The sequence below is a fragment of the Corvus cornix genome, chromosome Z, assembly GCF_000738735.6.
Source record: "Corvus cornix cornix isolate S_Up_H32 chromosome Z, ASM73873v5, whole genome shotgun sequence".
NCBI classification, from domain to species: Eukaryota; Metazoa; Chordata; class Aves; order Passeriformes; family Corvidae; genus Corvus; species Corvus cornix.
This window is the reverse complement of record NC_046357.1, coordinates 12,447,333-12,470,114: the sequence shown is the minus strand read 5'-3', so window position 1 is coordinate 12,470,114 and position 22,782 is coordinate 12,447,333. Positions and strand designations below refer to the sequence as shown.

Here is a 22,782-nt window from a genome sequence, read left to right as displayed (position 1 = left end):
AAAGTGCATTTCTATCAGTGAAATACCAATACCTGTGTAGCCATACAAAATAGTTGCCTCAAGGAATTGACCTGGCTAAAAATTGACCCAGTAAAATAAATTCTGATCCAGCTTTCTACACAGTCACAGTTAACCAAAATGCCAGTCCTAGACAGCTGGGAAGACCATGGAGTCATGAACGGAGAGATAGTTGCGTTTCACCATCTGTATGGTTAATGTGTTCCAGATAAAGCCATGAGTTATTTGGCTGGGTATAGAAGACCTACATCAGACAGGCGCCAAGCCATTTAACAATTGCAAATTGCAACTAGTCATGCCAGCTGACCAAGTAACTAAATAAATATGCAAACAAAGCTGCTGGTGGCAAGTACAGGGCAAAATCTTCAAAGTTGTAGCTGGGAAATTTAGGCTGCCACACGTCAGCCCATCTAAGGCTTCCATTTGTAAATGTATTTCAAGCATCATTTATCTGTTCCCCGCAAGATAAATGGATCCAGGCATTCCCTTGCTCCTGTCCCTCAGGCATTGAAACCCACCACTTAATTATCCAGTAAGGCCTTCCAATGCTGATCATCTTCTTCTTTGCAAGTATCAGTATTCCTGAAGGTAAGCGTGTGCGGAGCTGCTTACCTCCCACTTCTTTTTGACTACAAAAAGACCAAACCACAAAGGGATTCTCAAATATGTCTGTCCTGGTTATCCCTTTCAATCTGAAGCACATCTGCAGGACCAGGCCCCACAGAGTAAACAGGCACGGACAAGACTTCTGAAGACTGCTAGTTAGTATGTGTATGCATTGTGTATATGACTACAGTCAAAATCCCAGAATTCAAGACACTTGGCCACAGTAGCTGGGATTGTTTCCTTTTCATTAGCACTCAAGATATATACCTTTGACAGTAATCCTGATTTTAAAAAATAGCAGCACAAAAATCCTTCTGAATAACTGTTCTGATTCTGGCCAGGAGAGGGTTAGTTTTTGCAGTAGCCAGGAGGGGTCTTGGCTAGGACCCAGACGTTATTCTATACCACCCAACATCATTTTTGGGGCGAGGGGAAGGGGCCCCTTCCGGGTCTTGGAGCACGTTGGGGATTTCTGCATGGTGAGCACTTGTGTGTGAATCGTTCGCCTCTTGTACACTTTGTTATTAAAATTATTACTGTTCTTTTTCTTATTTCATTGCTGTCTCTAGTAATTGTTCTTATCTCAAGGCATGATGTCTACATGTTGTGCCTCCAGTTCTCCTCTCTATCCCACCACAGGGGAGGGAGCAGGGAACTGAGCAAGCTACCCATGGTTTGCAGTGTTTCACTGGGAGCACTAAATTGGGAACACTGTTCCGAAACCATGACAATAATTTCAAGTTTTCATTAGGACTACTCATAGTAGTAGATGATACTGGAGAAAGTAAATCAGTGTAGTAAAAACTGTTACAATTAGATATGTCAAGTAAGTACTCTACAGATGGTCATGTTCAGATGTTACTACTACTTTAAAAGACCGAGTAATGATATCTTTTTCCTCCCTTCAGGTGTAATCCTGGGATTTTCTCTTCGATCATATAAGATGAGCTATCGGGAAGTGAAGTACTTTTCGTTTCCAGGAGAACTACTCATGAGAATGCTGCAGATGCTGGTCCTGCCACTAATTGTCTCCAGTTTAGTCACAGGTAAACAAAAACAAAACAAAACACACCCATATTTTTCTCTTCTTTTAAATAATTTTATAAAGATGCACACACCAAAATCTAAAAAGTAACCATTCTATATCCTATAAGTGCTATTACCTGCAGAAGGACACTGCATTGCTATTGCTGGTTTAGAGACAATGTAATAAGACATTTGAATTAATACACAGAGAAACTGAAAGATGTTTTTCTGAATTCCAAGACAGACTAACTGTACAAGTTACTATATGTGGCTGCTATGAAACTGACTCTGTACTCCACTCTCTTCCCTTACTTTCTGAACAGATATTTCCTCCGCAATGTCCTATTGTTATCAAAGATAACATATCTCAAAAACACACTGCCAAAACCCAAGAAAGTTGAAACTGTTTATTGTGGGCAATAACACATGCCTGTAACCACAGATATGTAAAACATCTGTCTGCCTCCTCGTGTTCCAGCAACAGATTAGAAAAAATGGAATCCTATCATAGAATGGCTTGGGTTGGAAGGGGCCTTAAAGGGCATCTGGTTCCAACCGTCCTGCCACGGGCAGGGACACCTTCCAGTAGACCAGATTGCTCAGAGCCACATCCAACCTGTTCTTGAACACTGCCAGGGATGGGGCATGCGCAGCTTCTCTGGGCAACCTCTGCCAGTGCCCCATCACACTTAGTAAAGATTTTATTCCTGAGATCTAATCTAAACCCACCTTCTTTTAGTTTAAGCCATCTCCTCTTCTATCACTACAAGCCCTCTTATAGGCCCTTCAGGTACTGGAAGGTGTTCTAAGGTCTCCCTGGAACCTTCTCTTCCAGGCTGAGCAACCCCAATGCTCTCAGCCTGTCCTCATGAGAGAGGTACTTCAGCCCTCTGATCATTTTCACGACTTCCTCTGGACCCACTCCAATGAGTCCATGTCTATTGGTGATAGATGGGATAGAATGGAAAGTTTGGAAGAAACTTAATTCCATCAGTTCTGTTTCGTTATCTTCTGGTCAGCAACTCTATTAAGCTTTGAGCACTCTTTACCAAGTTGTTCCTCTAACTAGTGATATATTTAATTTCTTATGATCATATATGCCTTGGCATTCCACCCAAGGTTCATGGAAGACCTCTCAGATTTGTTATGAATGTTCAGGATGTATCTGTGATGTATTTATTTTATCAATTACCTGAAGAAAAGAAGGCATGGATTTTAGTCTATCAACAAATCAGCTTGGAGAACTTAATCAAAATCACCCACCGTGCAGTCCTAGGATCTAAAACAGCAAATACACTACCTTGATTGACAGAGGATCCAGAGACTATAAGTTGTTTTCTATTTAATTGATTGTCAAATATGTTAATATTAAGATCTCTTAAAAATGCAAATGAGCACAGACTCATATCTTCACAGAAACCAAAAGTGTGTGTATGAGTATAAGGTGTTAATGCAACAGCAGGAAACTAGGGTATTCACAGTAACAAAACTGTTTGCCTTCTCATATTCCAAAGAAAAAGTGAAGTTTGTTTCTGTACACACACATTATATGGATACTGAAAATTAAATGAACCCTGAAACTAGGGAGTGATTTGTAAGTTTTGTAGGGGAAATGATGGCAGGTTTTATTCCCAACCAGGGCATAATTCTGTTACATGTCATACTTTCTCCCATCTTCTTGTCCCTTTCACCTGTAGAACTCCCTGGGTTGGCGGGACACTGATAGAAGAACCATTAAAAGTAGCAAAGGAGAGACTTTTACCCTTTTTCGATGCCAACTGAGACTGGCACTGCTGCTCAATTTTGCAGGATGAATTCTTGCAGGAGAATTTAACTGTTGAATTCTCAATTCCTTATAACTCTGCAATCATACTGGTTCTCTCAGAGAGCTCAAGGTAAATTAGGAAACTAGGTAGATCACCCTATACGAGGATTTGAATGATTTTTAACAATCTAAGTAGAAACACAGGTAAAGATCAGGAAATTACCTTAGAGACTCACAAGCATCACAAGGAGCTGGACTTTTGATAAAACAAGTTCATTTGCTGTGTCACCAGGTCTCAGTAGAGATTTTGTGAAACATCAGAAAAAAAAGTTTCCAAGTAATCCTATTCTGAAAAGAATCTTCATTCTCTGGATTCAAACAATACCCCTCTTTTTGATGTGTTTTTTCTTTCCCTTTAAAACCCTTTATCCTTTTTTAAGCCTTTTTTTCCGTAACAATCAATTCCTTTATTATAGACAGGCATTTGGCAAAGAGAAATCTTATCCATCGGTAAGATTTGTCCTATTATCATACAAGTGCCTTGTAATATTAAATGGATTATACTTAGAGTTTCCCTTTGAAGTAGAGACAGTAATTTTCAAGGTGAATAACAACATTTTAAACTTCTTGAGTTGGGTAGGGAACAATCAAAGAAAACTCAATGCAATTCACTAATAGCAGATATAATTTCTTTTTTAAAATCATTCAGTACAGCAAGACTATGCCCTTTTTCATGGGAATAAAATACTTTTCCAAGTTTATTCTAAAAACTGTGGAAAAAAACCTGTTTTCTACCCTGAACAATACCTCATTTAGCATACAAACTGTTTTTTAAAAGGGATGTTTTTACGTTTTTGCTGCAGAACTCTCATACACAAATGAACATACAGGCATTACTGAATATCTAAATAATAATTAAATATAACCTATATAGGTGTACTACTGTGCCATTTGATGTATGGTTGGATTCTTTTTTTACACATTATATAATTAATTGGATAAAAGTCTAATACTTCTCAAGTCAGTCTTAAGACCATTCAGTATCCTTAAGCCAAATCCCTTATTTCCTGTATTTTGTTTGGCAAAGCATAGTGGATGCCTCTTAACTAATTTAGAAGTGACTCCTCCAGGTCTTCATGCTGATAACATACTTGCTTCTTCCAATTGTCAATTATTTGAATAATACTTTGCTGTGTCTCCTAGACATGATATTCTGGGTTTCCTTTTGTATTTATGCAAGAGTGATGGATGTAACTGTGGCAAAACCATAACCTATGGTCTCTGTGGTATTAGAAATAGGCTGGGGATGGTTACATTCCCTTGCGAATTTTGTGAATGTCAAAGAAATAAGAATAAAATCAAACTAATAGTTAATGGACTATTATATTAATAAAAGATAAATTGTGAAAATGAAGACTTCTGCTATACAGGTGAACAGTTCTGATGGTTATTCACAGACCTCAGGAAAATAAACTATCCAAGGTGAAGTCAACCTAGTAATATTTCTTTACCCCTTGTTTTTGTATTTAATGAAAGAAGCAATGTAGGATCATTCAGAGGCTTTTAGTCACCTTTGCCTTATGACTTACCATCATTGCACACGGTTCAAGCAGGTATGCAGCTTTCTCCATGAGATTCTATCTTCTGATGTGTGTGTTACCAGGCATGTACTAACATCTACTTGGGAGAAAATGGAGGTTACTTGCATACCATTCACTATCTTTTAATGTTTATAGGAAAATATGATTATATGCATGTCTATTATTTATTTTTGTGGTCTAGACATAAATTCAGCTGTTGGGCTTTATTGTCTACAGTCTTTAAAATGAGAGAACTCCTAAGTCAGCATTCCCAATTGGGATCTCATATAAAGTCAAAAGCAAAATTAAAACATGGTGTATGAGAGGCAATATAAATAACCAAATAAATAGATTAAATTCCCATTTGGATTGTATTATTGCCAAGTCTTTAATATTAATTTAAATATGAATTCTTATACAAACAGAGGACTGAAAATTTTGCTCTGTTTTGAATTTGCAGCAGTTATACAAGAAAAAATATTTTATGCTTTCTCATTTCTTTACAGCTTGAAGCATCTGACATTAAAATTGACACAGTTATTTTAAAACACACATTGTCCCTAAAAGGTATATAAAATAAATATGTATGCATATGATAACAATTCAACTCATCATGAAATTGGCAAAGCTGGAGAAAATTGCATCAGCAATAAGAGTACTATGCATTAGTATTTTTTGAGCTGTTATAGCAAGATGATAATGAAATTGAAATTCCAGTCCTTAAAACTAGCCCACAATTTTTTTTCTGTGAGTTTCAGGTATTCACTGAATATAATGTTGTCACAATGAAGTATCTTTTCCTAACAAAAACATTTATTTCCTGAAATCCCTTCCACAAGAAAGATTCACAGCCAGTCTTTATAAAGAGCACAGTTTGAACATAACATTTATGAGAAATATTAAAGCTAGAGAAATTTTATAAGGGTTATGTGCAAATATTTTCACAATTCTAGTCACAGTTCAGTTTAACAGACAGGTTGCTTTTCCTTCCACAAAATTGTGAGAGCTTGGAATTTAGTTTTTACAGAGACCACTATTTTTAAATGCAAGTGAACAGGGATTAAATTCTGTGCTATTCTTTCAAATATCTTTGTCTGGTAAATTGTAACAAAGCATTAAAAGCCCATTCAAGGCCTGACACTAATTTTTCCTGCACATTGCAGAGACATTAAGTCTACAGTTTATTTAGTAACACACATCCAGATAGTGAAGGAGAATAGGAGTATAGAAACAGTGAAACTGAGGTCTGCTGGCTCACCAAGGATTACACAGCAATTATAGAATCAAGCAAAGATTCCATTTGTGAATACCAATACAACACACTGTGCACTAGACAATACCGCTTGTCCAAACTGTTGATGGGAGTAACACTAACGTGGTGCAAATGAGTCTTAACCACTTACCAGGATTTTGTGTGCAAGATTCTGTACAAACACAGATGGTGAGTCTCCTTCCAAAAAAAGAAGGCTGTATGGAAAAACAGTGTAAAAGGATGAGCAGAGAAGATTTACTTCAAAGAGGAAGAGCATTTTAACATGCAGATTGCATAATGTCTTTGTTTATATTCACTCCTCTTTCTAATTCAAATAATAACGTAACTTTTGCTAATGGGTTCTGGAAGACACAGAAGCTTCCCTGCCTCTATGGGGTTTCAATAACTGTTGACAACACTGAGTACTGCAGGAGACACAAGTGATTTTGCTTGGGGCAGACTCAGAGACATAAGGTTTTGCCCCGAAACTTTATCAAAATGTTCATAGTAGTTACTGCCACAAAAACTATAGAAAGTATTGACAAAGAGCAGAAAGCGGGAATTTCCATGAATGGATGCTTCCTAACTAGCCTCAGATGTGCATACGATGCTTTTGATTTCAGCTATCGAAGGAATGCAATGAACGGTGCTTGCTAAAAGCATTCAGTAAGGAATAAAGGCTATCCCCTCAATGAGATAAAATAAAGGCACGCAAAGTCACTCAAGTAATATAACAAAGCACTCTCAGGGTTCACAACTAACAGACAAGTTGTAGCTGCAGTTGCTTAAAATTGCCTACAATGAAACAACTGTAATGTTCAAACAACTGAACTTGAGGTATTCTCCAGGTCACTCCCTTACCTAAGTCAGGAAAAATGCAGCATCTGGACATTAACATATTCAATTGCAGAAAGGCAGTTTTTTCCCAGTGCTACCTGTGGATGCAAAATGTGGAAAGTCAGTGTTGTGAGATGTTGTGTAACCTTAGGCAAATCATGTTTTCCTTTTGTATCTCTGCTTTTTTTCTTCCTTCAGATGTAGTGCTGGTGAAGTGTTGTTTGGGGTTTTTTTATAGCTACTAGGCAGAAAAGAATATGACTACATGTGATGGAAAACTCAGCAGATGCATATAGCTATTTTAGTTATATATATTTAGGATTTAAACTAGGTTGTATGACAGGGGACTGTGATACAATGGCTCAGCCTCCCACATCCAGATAGCAGATGTACACTGCCTTCTGTAAAGACATAATTCTAGAAAACAGTCTAATGTTATTACAGTTAAGAAATTAAGTTTTGTATTTGCCTTTCTAACATTGAAATGAGACAGTAAACAATCCATCAAGTGTAACTAGATGCAAATGCTATCAATCATATCAAACCCCTATCCTCTAGTAGTTTTTTTCATTTTGGCAATGGCAATCTCCTTTATTAACATATTAAATTAGTAGCAGTAAACATAAAGAGCCAGAATTTCTCTTTTACTCTCTTAACCCCTCACATCAGAGCACAACAGAGGTGTCTGGCATAAAGAGACTTGTGCATTACCTCTTCAAAAAAGAGGCTGTGAAACCAACATGTGTCTAGGTTTGTGAATCAGTAGTGCTTGAAGCTTCTAAGTAGCTCCTGTGTTCTCCTGTCTACTGGCTGAGAAGTGTACTGTGGAAAAAAGGCTGTCACCTACTACAAGGTCCCAGGTGCTGTCTCCTATCAGCTACAATATTTATGGTAATTTCAACAGATGGAAAGTCTCTCATTCAGGCAGAACAGACCTGTGGAGCCAGTTATCGTTATCTCAGGAAAAAAAGAAAAGGAGAGACCTAGCAGTAATTCCCTTTAATCCATTCTGCCAGAACAGACAGATAACCAGTGCCTCTGAAACCTCTTACTACTTACAGTTAAGCTGGAAGGTGAAAGCATTAATAAAATTCAGTCTTACGCTGCTATGTTTAAGAAAAGTTTAAGAAACACAGTGTTCCTGATTCAGTTCATACAGTTCATACACAAAATCCAAGCAGTTAAGCAGTTGTTTGGTCAGTTTAGCTGAACCAGAGCAATGAATCCATTTTCCAAATTCTAAAAATTGGCATATTTTCTGATTTTCCCAAAATTCTGATTTTGGCAAGGTCTAAAGAAAGAATTTTAGAAGTCAGAATAATAAATAGTCACCAAGTCAATAAAAAGTTTTACACTGATCTCAGCTGACTCCAGTTATAGGGGAAAGAATTAACAAATTCTCTCTGAACAAAGCACTCCCTAGATTGTCAGTGCATTTGAGCTGTCTATGTGCTTGTATTAGGATCTCTCTGCAGAGGAATCCTGTAGATTAAGCCTCTATGAGTAGTATTAAGCCTCTATGAGTAGTATTAAGCCTCTATGAGTAACCAATCCATGGACATCCCAGGAGTGTATTATTTTTTCATTTATGACTTTCTTTTAATAAATAAAATATTATTTTAAAAGTAACTTACCTTCTTTTTAGGCAACTCTTCCCTCTCCCTTCTCCCACCCAAAGCTTTATAAGCATGTCGACATTGTAAAAGCTGAATCGCACAGCAGCTTTAATTTTATGCACTTGTACATTTCATGCACACATGAGTTCATGCATTCATGTAGGTATTTGCATATGCAATTTACATAACTGGATGACACAGTTATTTAATTTGAACATCCACCTACTTTTTCACCCAAATAAAGGAAAACTCATGCTATATTTGTGTGTGTCCAAAATAGAGACCCTCTTAAAATGTGGGCATATAAATTGCTAAGTTAGTAGGGATCCAGTTATCTTGTAAACAGAATAACCTGTTGGGTTTGGCCAATTGAAGAAACATTACAAATATTGATCCATGTTCAGAAACAATTCACCTCAGACTAGAATCTTTATGGTAGATTCAGGCCAACGGCAGCTAAAAATATACAAACACAAAACAGTAACATAACTATTATAAAGACCTTCCCTTCAGTACCTGTATTTCTGTGTAAAAAAAAGGTCTGGCATATAACTTTCAAAAATAATTATTTGTATAGGCACTCAAAGGTGAAGAAATTGGAACCTTTTTATACTGTTATATTCCACAGCCTTTAAGGGAATGTGGGCAATATATGTTTCGTAATTATGCCACGCATTTCTGAAATATTTTGGACAAATATTTTCAAAGTTAAAAAACTGAGTTTAAATAGCAGGCAGCTACATTAAAAAAAAAAAAGAAGAAGGAAACCAGGTAGTTTAGGAAGCATTCAGCACCTAGAAACATCAACTTTCATGTCAAAACACAGAAGAAATGATGTGCAGATTCTGAGCATGCTGATAATCAGTTAGGAAACAAACTATACCCAGCATTTTGCAAGGCATGGATGTTAGAAAATCATAATGAAATGTCATGAGTATTTGTACAAAAAATATATCTTTGGGTGGAACCTCTTCCTCAAAAACTGCTATGTATCTTAATCTGTGCCAATACTAAAAGCAAGGACTTCAGAAAGGTTCATAAAATTAAATTATAACTCATTATTTCTGAACCATTTCTGAAGCAATTTGGCAATAGGGGATACACAGAAATCTATCTTCACAAGAGCATAAGAGAACAATTCTAAGTGAATTCTTAGTCAGATCTGACTAAGAATTAAAATGCAATAGCAGCAGAGATTAAATTCCTGCATAAAATGACAGTCTGTATAAGATAACATTTGATTATACCATAAAAAAGAAAACTTAAGAAGACAAAGAGCATCCAAAAGCAGAAAATACACAGCAGTGTGGTTTTTGAAGTCTTAGGCTCTGTGAGCAGCAGTGCACAAGCAGCAGGGGTGTTCAAGAACAAAGTCTGCAATAACTAAAGATAGTGAAACTAGAAAACTCCTCTAAAATAATTCAATTTTGCTAGTGGTCCTTAACTGAAGGCTGATTTAAACTTCATTGCAAGTATAACTCCAGCTGCTGCCCAAAGTATTGAGTAACAGGTTGTTATACTTTTATTCAGTTTGCATTCTGCATGCGATTCCAGCTGAATTGACAATAGGGAGCAACCTCCCACCCACAAAGATTTAGTTTTGCTTTTATGTCTTAGTTCAAGTGCATAACATCAATACTTTGCTTCCTGACAAAACAAAAATCAAAAACTGTTGAACGAACACATAAGAATTAAAGCATCTTGCCTGAGCACTGGTGGACCATTGTAAAACCACAGTCTCCTTCTTAACATTTTAGTGGAGGGCAGAAGGACTGAAAATATATTAAGGAAAACTCAAAACACTTTTTTGAGTTTAATACAAATATGTGTTGGTTACAGAAAAACAGCAGACCTGAAAATGAAAAAACTCAAAAATACTACAAAATGTAAAACCAGCTAGATTAGTTTGAAAATGGAAAAGACTTGGTTTTACATTTTGTACAGTAAAATGCCCAAAACGCAAAACCAACTCTCAGCCTTTTGAGAATTAGGACAAGCATTTTGTTCAGGATATTGCAGATTGAAACTGTAAAATGAAGACATTGTATGTCTTCAATAATGAATGAGTCTGTGATAACATGACAGGTGAACTAGGATGGTGCCAAGTGCAAAGTAGTACACCTGGGAAAGGGGAACAGGCTACACCTATAGCACACCTAATCACAAGTTCTCGGATGGGCACTAGTACAGGCAAGAGTTCTCAGACTCACTGTGAACAGTCCAGAGAGGGTGACAGAGCTTATTACTGGAATTAAGTTCTAGTAAAACACAAGGAGGAATTAAGCAGACTTCATTTTTTGGCTTAATAAAGATACAACCACAGAAGTTGCTGCAAAAGTCCACAGAAATCATGAATCCTTTGTAGAGGGTAAGATGGAGTAACTACTTATATTTATATATCCTAAATATTTTTCATAATATAGGAAAAATAGCGTGTCCATTGAAATAACAAGAGCATGCATTTATATCAAAGAAAAGGAAGTACTTCTTCACACAAGACAAAATTCAATCATGTTGTATAGCACCACAAGCCAGAAGTTTATAGTTTGAAACTAAAGTTAGAGGCTTCACAGATACAGTAATCACTGGCTATTAAATTTGTGGAACTAGCAATTTAGCAAGGCCCTAGATCCCACTGCTCCCTAGTTGCAGGGAGGGCAAACAAGGGCAATTAACTCTATCTTTTTATGTTCCTCACAGTCTTTCAGAAGAACCTATTGTCAGATAAATGTGAAGACAAACGAGTTGGCAGATCATCGGATTAATTTATTTCCCAGTTTTGTGTTGGTTTCGCTTTCTTTAGAATTTCATATCAGATTGACGGGATCTCTCTGTTTTCACTTGCTAAGATTTCACTGACAAATTACTCTGAGGCATTGACTACTGTCTACAGTTTCAGCTTTCTTTCTGACACACAGCTCTTCAAGAACCAGTTCAAAACCAAGGGAAAAACCATTCCAGGATTTAAGAATCATCTCACTTGTCAACAGACATTAACTCACTCCATTGGCATGAAATTAGACTTCAAAATAAAAGAGCTAAAGCAAGACATAGGTCAAGGAAGAGGGAAAGAAATAAGCACAACAATATCAACAGCTCTTAATTGTCCCACTCTAGGGAAATTTACAAATAGCAACAGTGTAAGAGCCACTATCAAAATGTGACAAAAAACAGCCAGAAGATTGTGAAGAGTTCCACATAGTTAGGTACACAAAGGTTCCTTTCCAGCTTTATCAGCTTACACTTTCCTACTCCTTTCATCCCCCTAGCTCTTCCTTGAACACCATGATCTGCATCCTCATTTCCGACATGCAAATACAGCACAATTCTATCTTATTTTCTTCCTTGTCAGTCTGCCTTTGCTGTAACTGTTTGTGAAAACTGGAAGAATCTAATGAAGAAAGTTCCTCAGGCTGGATTTTGGGAACACCAGGAACATTACTGGAAGTACTTGCACAGCAGAAGAATTAACATGTATCATTGTTTCTTCAGCACTGTGAAATGTGACAAAGTACGAAGTACTTTCTGAATAACTGCATCAGCTACACAGGTCATTGTAGAACACGCAGAAGGTTGTCACTTTCAGAAACAAGGTTCTGTGATACTATCGTCTCTAACCTTGTTTTCGCTCTGAATTTTTTTTCTGTTTTTTGATGATGGATAGTTGTTGACCTATAACATATTATTTCCACTTAATTCTCAAAGCTAATTGCTGTATCTCCTACCTACTCTCCTTCAGACATGTATCTGGATTATAAACTTCTGTAAGGCAGATCCATCATTATCATCATTACTGGAGGCAGAGGTGCTGAAAGCCAGTGTCTTGACAGCATTGGTGGAAATTCCACCTGAATTCTGAGCAATGGAAAATGAGGAGAGTCGCTGTGGACTACAGGACCTACATGACTCAAGCCTTGGGTCTGGATTCCAGTAAGATGTTGGATTGTCTGGAAGAGGAGGAAGGCTTCCCAGACAATTGTTCATCCTAATATTCCAGCCACATGTCACAGCTCTCAATGGTGGAGAATAAGAAGGAGAAAACGGAAATATTCAGAACAAAAATTTCTAAAAATTTGTTGAGACTACAGATATAACTAAGGACTAGCAATATCTGGGATTTGAGTTATATGTCAGAGAGTCACAAAGCAGTTCCTGCATCTGCTAGAATTCTTTTCATCCAGACACTCCTGGTAGTGCATTATTTTTTTCTTTACTTACAGGTTGTTCCTGAATATATTCTATACCCAGATCTTAAGGAATGAACGCAACAAAATATAAATGATACTGTTGTATATGGTGTGGAGAATTTCTCAAAAGATAATCATTGCAAATATATAAGAGCTGACCTTATCGATAGGATTGCTTTCTAGTTCAAAGTTCATTTTTATGGTTGTTAACCTTTCACAGAGACATGGCAGCACAGGGTAGAATATCTTTTCCTTATTTCTTTGTTGCCATGTTGTCTCCGAATGAATGCCTGAGACAGTCACGAACATGGCAAAATATTTGCCGCAGCCTAGAATCTCCTCACAGAATTGACAGTCTTTTTTAATTGGGTGGAAAGTATCTTGGTGTAAACATTTTCAGACTCACACAGTCAGATCTTTTTTTCATCTCACAGGTGAGTCTAGGGTTCAGCTGTTACACTGCTGAAGTTTGATGAAAAACTCTTGTGACATAACACCAGTCCCAGAAAGGAGTGGGGTTTTGTGATGGTGGCTTATGCCAGAAAGCAGCAGTTTGGACTAAGTCTGGGCAGACTCTGCCACTTTTATGCACTGCATCAGGTAACTCACTTGGCCCTCCCTGATGGCACATTTCTCCATGTCACAAGGCCTTTTTCCTTTGATTCTCTCTCTTCCCAGAGAGATCTGACTTGATTTGACTGAATGATGCCACTGATACACACTGCAGCAAAGCTACATAAATTTACCTAAACTCCAATCTATTACTCTCTGCAAGGCAGCAAGTGCCATCTGGATTCCAGAAATGGAGAAAAAGAAATTTTACAGGTCTTTACCTGTCCTCAAGGTAGTCCTTTCTTGAGTTGTCTGTCTGTTTCTCAGGTCAACAGAGCTTGCATTTTTAGTGTTTTTGATCTTGGACAAACGCACATTGCACTTCCAAAGGAAAGAGGGATATGTCCAAGCAGTACAAACACTGATTCCTCAGAGGTTTGCACACTTAGTAAAAAAAAGCAGTTTGGTACTTCCCAAACTTTCAGCTCCAGGTAGTGTGGGCACAGTCATACATTGCAAACTAGCAAGAAAATCACCTGGAACAGCAAGCTCATAAATTTTGGTTCATTGGGTCACCAGATACAGAAGTTCTGTGTATTCCTTCTATCAACAGTATCTTGAAAAGACCTTTTTCTCTGCAGGAGTCTATCAAAAGAAGATATACTAATGACAATCTACAAAGACAAGTAAAAACTATTGGAATACAGAGACTTGTGCAAAAAAAAGAAAAAAAAAAAGGAAAAAGAACTATCATGCAGAAAAGAAAAGATAGTCCTTTACAGTGTCTCACAGCTGAATAGCAATTCAGTTCTAATACTGAGGGATTAACATGCAAATAAAGAAAATTTAACATTTGTGCCAACAGAAGCTTTCAGATCTTAATGCTGTTCTTAAAGAAACATCATCTCTGGAAGTCAAAAATCAAAGCAAACTAAACTCCAGACCTCCTGGTTGTAAAAAGAATCTCACAAATAGATCCTAACTATATTCAGAAAACTCAAGAGTCACTCAACAAAGAGCATTTGTTTGAAAAAATTTTGGGGTTTACCATATTCCAGTATTTGGAGAACATGACTTCTGGTTCCTGATTGATCAGATCTGGTACTAATCTTCCAGCAATATTCATCTTTACTTCACTGAAGAGATTGAAGGGCTTCAAGTGCACACAAGTTGTGAAGAAGTTTTTGGACTAAGTACATTAACACAAATATTTATTTAGATGCCTCAGTTCATCACATTTTCAGAATCAGACTTTGGTTTGTTATAATTGTATACTTAAACAGGATTAACTCTTTTTCAGGTAAATGTGTTTCTTCATTCTCAGACAATGATACAAGTAGCTCCTTACTGGTGGTAGATAAGAAAAAAATAAGTACAGCATAGCACTAGAAATATACTATCTGCACCACAGTTAAAAAAATAATTCTGTTTCTTTCCTTCATAAACAGCTCTCTCAGTACTAGAATTTTCTCTTTACTCACATGAAAAGCTAAATACTTTATTCTGTTGTTTCCCACCCACTTCTAAGTTATTTCTGAATACTTAGATAATATCTGAGCTTCTCCAGTGAATGTAGTTTCTTTTCAGAGCTAGGGAGAAAGTAGGTTTTGGTCAAGAGTTCATCTAATGAATGGCTATTTCATTAATGAATACATTCTTGCACTGAAAACTAGCTTTGTCCAGATTTTAAAATTTCAGTATGTCCTAATTCCCCAAAGTCTGAAAACCAAGTTAGAGAACATATGCTTACTAAGTCTGGCTAACATCTGTCTCATGGCTAATGAACCTGTGCAAAGGACCATCATCCATTAAGAAAATAAATCTTTCAAATTCAAGATAGGATGATAACTAGTTTGTTAAAAAAAAAATAGGCTAGTTTTCTGTTCTACAGAACATCACAGTCCAGTAATAAGAGTAATTTTTAAAAACTCTCTTTTCTCTTTCACCTGTTTAGTTTGAAATCAGCTATTAATTTTCTTTGATACCTCTGACCTCTCACAGAAATTCATATTCTGAATCTTGCCAACAACCAGATAATGCCCAGATGGCAACTGTATAGCGCTTGAATTGTGGAAGCCAAACCCTCTGCTTCAGCTGTACTTAGCACTGCAGCATCCTGAAAAAAGTTTAATAATATTATTAAAAAGTACTGATTGCTACTGTCAGGCATTCCAGAGAAAGTATTAACTTCTTTCCTTTGCTTCCTACAAGTCTGTAAGGTGAAGAAATACAAAGAAAAAAAAGGTACATCTTTGATGTTGCAAGGCTGTAACTGAATCAGTGGCCCAAAGTTCAAGAGGTCATTGAAACAAAAGAGAGAAAAGAAAGAAAACAAAAGCCTGTTCACATGAAACTCCAATTCCACACTTTCTTAATGAGTTCTCAGAAGAGCCTTAACATCATTACTGAATCGTGAAAAAGCCCCACCAAATTATAATGACAATTTAAAACACAATAGACTAACTGCAGCTAAAGTAATGACTCCTTAGTATTCGTATAGCATATTACCAGAGGACCTTAAATTCACAAATAGAAACTATTTTTTTCTTAAACTTGATTTGATTGTTACTCGTTAAATTCTTGGGGGGAATTTTGAGTGTAATTAAGTTCTGATTTACTCCTATTAGAAAAAGGGAAAATGTTATCATGTTATGCATTAAGATATTCTCGTTTATTATTTAATGTATTAGCTAATGGATTATAAGTGGGGTTTTAAAATGCTATTAGTTCATAAATTTAATAATGTCTATACAATTTTTTTCAAATAATTTCTGCATCAGATCCCATTCTCTTTAAATAGACTTGGTTATATGTGATAAAGGAAGTCTCAGATTGTTTCTAGATTCTTTATCAACACAGGATTCAGTTTTTGATAAAAAACTTTATGTGGATGATTTACCAAATGCAAGTTCTTGTGATTCTTTAAAAATAAGAATCCAAAACGTAGTCTGTATTGTCTGATTAGTTATTGCTCTGCAGTTTCTAGTTCAAATAATGACTTAGATGCATGAAAGAGCTCTGTGTATTTCCTTTTGACACGGATAGATATTGTGTAGTGGTGCATCTTATTTGTGCCTGAACTCTCAGGGGAACTGAGGCATCACTATATGAGGTCCTGCATGAATGTCAGTACACACTTGGGCATAATGTCTTTCAGGACAAACCTCCCCAGACTGAGAAGATGTTATACCAAGATCCCTGTCATAGAGAGGTAACTCAGATAACTTATTGCTATGGAGAGCAAAATAGCAGTGGCACAATGGAGTTTCACTCAAAGAGATTTATGTTGCTATGATGCAGATAGCACCTCAACTTGGTGGAAGTTAAAATTATACTTGAAGTGTGAAAGGAGAAAAGTCAGCAAACGAAGTGTGAATCCATCAAGAACAGCACATGTAATCATACATAGTGCTGCAAAATAGAACAAACTGAAAAAAAAGCATGGCACATGGGGAGGAATGTAATAAACTAAAAGGATTATGAGGACATGTAAACACCAGCAGAGTGTGTGCAACACAGACAAAAGGAAAGCACTAGCTCCATGAGCAGCTCATGGAAGATCAGTGAGTAAAACAGCAGCGGATGAATGAACTGCCAGATTGAAAGCAAAAGGAACACTTAGAACTTTTAAGTTGGACACAGATGCACAAATCAGTGTTGTATTGCTGACAAGATTTATTTAAAAAAACCAACAACAACAAAGCAGAGCTATTGCGATTATTAATAAACTGGTGCAAGAATAGATAGTAGCTACTGCAACAACAGAAAACATGGAGGGTTCTTCAGTGAGTGAACAGTTACTAGTGCAACTTCAGATTACCCAAAAAAGGAAGTCTCACTATACATACCTGAAGGCAATGTTACTCTGTTTCCAAATTTTCTTAGCATTGCTGAATTAACAAGGAATGATCTTAAGGTTTTAAAAATTGTGCTAGAATTAAAAATCCAAGCAGAAATCCAAAGGCCAGGTTGTTGCCAGATCCATTAGTCACACACTACTATTGGTTCAAGTATGTATCAAGTCACGAATCCAACTGAGCAAAGCTTCCTTCCAAACGATGGTTGCTGCATGAACTCTATAAAATTAATTCATATAAGTGTCTCTTCAGGCACTTGTTACATATTCAAGATGTAAAAGAAGATTATTTTTTGCACTAGACTGCACTACTAGCTACTGTTCCCTTACGGACACCTCTAATCTCCCATTATTTTTTCAGTAGCAACTAATGTGCATCCCAAGTGATTTAGTATAGTAAATAGTTTACAGCTTTGCCGCACTGTATAGAGCCAGCCAGATAACAGAAGCACCGTACATTTGTGGAATGTTGTTTAATAAGTGCTGCACATACAAAAACATGTCTGTGAAGAACTCCAGGCACAGCCTGCCAAAACTCAGACCAGCATTTTACCAAATTGAAAGTTTGCACATGTGTTTTGAGAAATTGCATTATGGATTTTTATGGACCACTGAGTAGTGTGCTCAACACCATCCAGAAGGTAAATGTAACTGTATCGCTTGTATCTTGATAGGATGCAGTGCATTTCATGCTTAAAGCATGAAAGTATTTTTGGCAACATAGTCAGAATAAATGAAGACTATTATTTCATCCTCTGGGAATAGGATAAAAGTCTTACAACTACTAGCATATTTATTTCAGTCTTGCAACAACATGCGCTTTAGGATTTAAACTAATTTAATGTGCTTTGGCTTATCAGCTACCAAAATAAACTTGTTCCCTGATTGAACTGAAATAATTTACCACACTACATTATGCCTTTTCATAAACAAATATAGTTATTTCTTTCCCTCCATATAAAGAAAATAATCAGCTTTATGCTCAACATAAGAATCCCATTTCCAGGAAAGCTTAGTCCAAGTGTCTGGACATAAAAGGATGTCTTTTTAGAATTCCGCTGTGCAGGTAGCAGTAGTGTTTTGTTACCAAAAAAAAAAATTTCTGTGTTCCTGGGTCTCTGATTCTTGGCTTGAAGACAGTCGGTTCTTTGTACTCTGTTATTACAATGAGGTAACCAAAGAAAGAGAGTCTTGGTTTGAGACTGTCAGCTGTTACTAATCACTGCTCCATGGCTTGCTGTGAATCCCTGCTTGCATCTCCCTCCTGCTCTGCTTAACACACATAAAGAAGATAAATTACTCCCTAGTTTCCCTTCAAAAAGCATATTGTTTGTCACATTCCAATACTGTGAGGAAAAGACAGAATAATGCGAAGAGTTAAATGAGTATCTCAACAGCCCCACAGCAGGGTCCTTCTGAGGCAGATGTGTTTCAGGAAATGTACTTTCCTACTGGCTCTTCAAATGTATCCTGTTACATTGCAAGCCAACTCTACTTTTCAGAACAGAAGAGCGTAATCCTGCAGGAGTTTTCATGTAGTAATGTAAGCATCACTGACATTCAGTAGATGCACCAAGTGTACCATATTGACTTACTTCATTTTACCAGGAGGTGTTTATAAATATTTTAGCAACAACAAGCAGAGTGTGGGGTGGTTTATGAAATTCTTCCTTGCCCTCAGTGACTCATACTGACAGAGAGAAGAATTTAAAGGGAAGAAACACAGAACATTTTGCGTTGGAATGGACCTTTAAAGTCATCTAGTCCAACACCTTGCAATCAGCTGGGACTGCTTCAGCTAGATCAGGGTGCTCAGAGCCCTCTCCAGCCTGACCTTGACAGTTTCCACAGACAGGAGAGCCACCAACTCTCTGGCTGAGAGTGTTTCAACTCCCTCATTTTAAAAAAGTTATTCTTTATGTTCAGTCTCAATCTCTTTAAAACTATTACCACTTGTCCTGTAACAACAGACTCTACTAAAAAGTTAGTCCCCATCTTTCTTACAGGCCTTCTTCATGTTCTAGAAGGTGCTAAATGGTCTCCCCACAGCCTTCTGCTCTCCAGACTGAACAACCCCAACTCTCTCAGCTTGTCCTCAAACAGGAGGTGGTCCATCCCTCCAATACCTTTGTGGCCTCTGGACCTGGTCTAACAGCGCCACGTCTTTCTTGTGCTGAGGACGCAACAGGTGGATGCAGTGCTCCAACCCCCCCACAGGTGGGTTTCATGAGAGCAGAGTGGAGGGGGAAAATCACCTCTCTTGACCTGCTGGTTATGCTTCTTTTGCTGGCTCATGTCCAGCCTCTCACCCACAGCACCCCCAAGTCCTTCTGGGCAGGGCTGCTCTTGTTCTGTTCATGCCCAGCCTGTGCTGATATCAGGGGTTGCCCTGACCCAGGTGCAGCACCAGCACTTGGTCTTATTAAACCTCATGGTGCTCCCATGGACCCACTCCTTGAGGTTGTCCAGGTCCCTCTGGATGGCATCCAGTCCCTCAGGCAGGTCAAACACCTCTCTCCTTGGTGTCATCTGCAAACCTGCTGAGGGTACACTCAATCCCACTGTCTGCATCATTGATGAAGATATCAAACAGTGCTGATCCCCCCACAGATTCCTGAGGGACCTCACTCATCACTGATCTCATCTGGACATTGAGCCATTAACCAATCAAATTATTTGTGCACTGAAACAAGCAAACTAAGATGAGAGCAAGGCAGCGGAATACCCAAACATGGAAATTGTTAGGATAAAAATTGCTGTCGGTTTAAACCTCAAGCTTAGTAAATTTTTAACCAATACTTTAGACTATATTTCCCTGCTGTATCAGAAGGCTAAACTTGATGTCCCAGAAAATACTTTCCAGCATGGATCACTGTCATATTTTTTATAACAATTAAAATGCACTGACACCAAAGAATAAGTTTCATAAAGTAAGCTATTCTACTGAAAGAGCACTATCAGTGATGAACCACAACAGAATGGTCTTTCACTATTCATGGTTAACTGAAAGGTAAAAATCACTGTAAAGCCACAAGAGATTATTTGGGCCCCTTCCATTTACATCACTCGATGTTCAGGTGTTATTGTGCCATGGTTTCACAAAAATTCTCCTTCTAAGGACTAAACTGTAGCTAAACCAGGAGGTGTTTGCTAGTTTTCTGCCCTAAACATTCTTTCCTTCTGCTTCTCGTGTAAAATTCTGGGGTTCACATGACACAATTCTGGGATGATTCAAAATGACAAACTGTCAGAAACAACTACCCCTACAAGACCCAAAGTTGGTAGTTTTCTGGTGGCAAGGATGGGGCAGGATTAAAAAACTGTGGGGCAAGGGTAGTCATTTAGGAGCCACTCTTAGACATTTAATTGGCTCTTTGAATTGCATTACTATATCTCAGCCGTGGGTTTCAGTAGTCAGCTTGGCTTAATCACGGTCACATAATTTTGGTTCAAATACAACTGCTAATTTTCCTCTGAGATATTTGCCCAGATATCTTAACAGAACTGGAGAAAAATAATATAATATCTAATTTCATTTTCTAAACATTCATATTTAAGCAAAGATAAGTTAAATTGAGATTTGGGAGAAACTTGTCTCATCAGTTCATGTAAAAAGGCATACAGGGCTATATTTCAGACATGCAATTTATGTGGCTCCAGGAAGTCATTATCTGTATTGATACAGCATTAATTAACTTCACCAATACTTACAGTTCTTTGAAAACGTTATTTTACTGTTACTGTTAATAAAAATCATAATCTAGAATTTGGATAAAATTTGTACCTGATCTTGTGAAAGGCTCAATTGTCAAAGCCTAAATTTAACTTCTGTTTTCTGGGAATGCTCAGCAACCCAGAGAACATGTTCAGCTGCAATTAGAATAAAGCTTTAGAGCTTAATCATGTTAATTAAACTTGGGCAATACCTCCACTGTCTTTACCTAACTTGCTTTTCCTTACAAATTTTCTGTCAGCATATTTTACTGTGACCTTGCACAGTGTTATTCATGTTCACAAATCCTCATCAACATACACAAAAGGGATTGTTCTCATGGTCTCACACTGTGAGTTTACTCATCACACAGCGCTTAGTGGATGTAGGGGGTGGGAGTAGCCCATTTGAGACTGCTTCATTAGGAGAGTGAAAGACAACCTTAAAGAAACAAAATTAGGGCAACACTCCTGAGTCAACAGTTGCCATTATTGCTGTTCCACCATAGGAGTCCTTAACAAGCAACTGCAATTTCCTAATGAAGAGACCGTAAAAAGTAAACAGGAAAATAATTAGGAATAAAAAGATGTTCCGTTCCTAATGTTTTGTATTTAAAGACTAAGTATAAAACATCCACAGGGAATTTATATAAAAATCTCTCCACTGACAAGGAAGTGCCATTAATTCAGCTGTAACATGCTGAATAAGGAAAGAATTAATCGCGGTCATAGAAATCCTCTTTTTTTTGTTTCAGTAAGTCAATATGTATAAGGACCAGAATGGACAGTTTGTTCTACATCGTCAGAACTGCTGGATTATTTTATGCATTTTTATCAACATATTGCTGCATCTCGGCAGAATCCTGACCTGGAGGTGTTCGGTCCTGTGCCCACAGATGGGAACCTCAGTCAAGAGCCTGCACTAGGGCTCTGAGCACAGAGTCTCTCCTCTACTGAGCAGAATTACCACTATTCTGTGAGGAGCAGCTGAGGACTTTGGGCTTGTCCAGTTTGGAGAAACGGAGGCTGAGGGGTGACCTCACTGCTCTCTGCAGCTTCCTGAGGACAGGATGGGGAGAGGGTGATGCTGATCTCTCCTCCCTGGATCAAGTTACAGAACCAGTGGGAATGGTTCAAACTATATCAGGAAAGATTCAGACTGGATCTTAAGAAACATTTCTTTCCAGAGGTGGAGGTAGCACACTGGAACTGCCTTCCCAGAGAGGTGGCCAATAACCCCAACCTGTCAGTGTCAAAGAGGTCAACGCCTTTAATAACTTTAATTTTTGGTCAGCCCTGAAGTCAAATTGGCCTAGATGGTCACTTAAGCCGCAGCTGAACTGTTCTTTATTTCAAATGGTCATCATTATACATCAAAAGGGATTTTAAAGAAACAAAAATTTTAAAACATCAGGGGAAAAAGCTTAAAACCACAAGAATTTTAGTGTAGGAAAGCAAACACATAGTTTTTTCAAAGGTTCTTAAAGGGCAGAAAAATACTCCGAAGCAGGGACTTTCAATATGATAAGCAGTAGCTGAGCACTTTAACAGTTTTCAAACTGAAATTACAGTCATGCATAAATGCATATGCTCACTTGCACACCCTCTACTCCCAGTGACAGTCTTGCTTGCTCTGAGGAAAGATAAAATCACCAAAAGTACTAGAATCAACACTATATAATGACTATTTTTCCTCAGAGGGTTGCTCTTTACTCTGGAGTGTAAGAAAATATATTCTATTTTAAAATTGATATTTATGGGCTCTCATTTGTTAGT

At 37.5% G+C, this 22,782-nt stretch overlaps 1 protein-coding gene and 1 long non-coding RNA gene across 3 annotated transcripts in view; one reads left to right on the top strand and one right to left on the bottom strand.

Annotated features, from left to right (window-relative positions):
* Positions 1-22,782, top strand: part of SLC1A3 (solute carrier family 1 member 3) — a 61,874-nt gene that overhangs the window by 17,869 nt on the left and 21,223 nt on the right. The window contains exon 3 of the mRNA XM_010395169.4: positions 1,533-1,670. Coding sequence (XP_010393471.1) covers positions 1,533-1,670 — 138 coding nt within the window. The remainder of the gene's footprint in view (positions 1-1,532; positions 1,671-22,782) is intronic.
* Positions 1-22,782, bottom strand: part of LOC104686610 — a 121,875-nt gene that overhangs the window by 88,085 nt on the left and 11,008 nt on the right. For both annotated transcript variants that reach the window (XR_002044583.2, XR_002044582.2), the window contains exons 3-5: positions 7,109-7,182; positions 6,399-6,462; positions 5,005-5,092 (exon numbers count right to left, since the gene is read on the bottom strand). This is a non-coding gene — a long non-coding RNA (uncharacterized LOC104686610). The remainder of the gene's footprint in view (positions 1-5,004; positions 5,093-6,398; positions 6,463-7,108; positions 7,183-22,782) is intronic.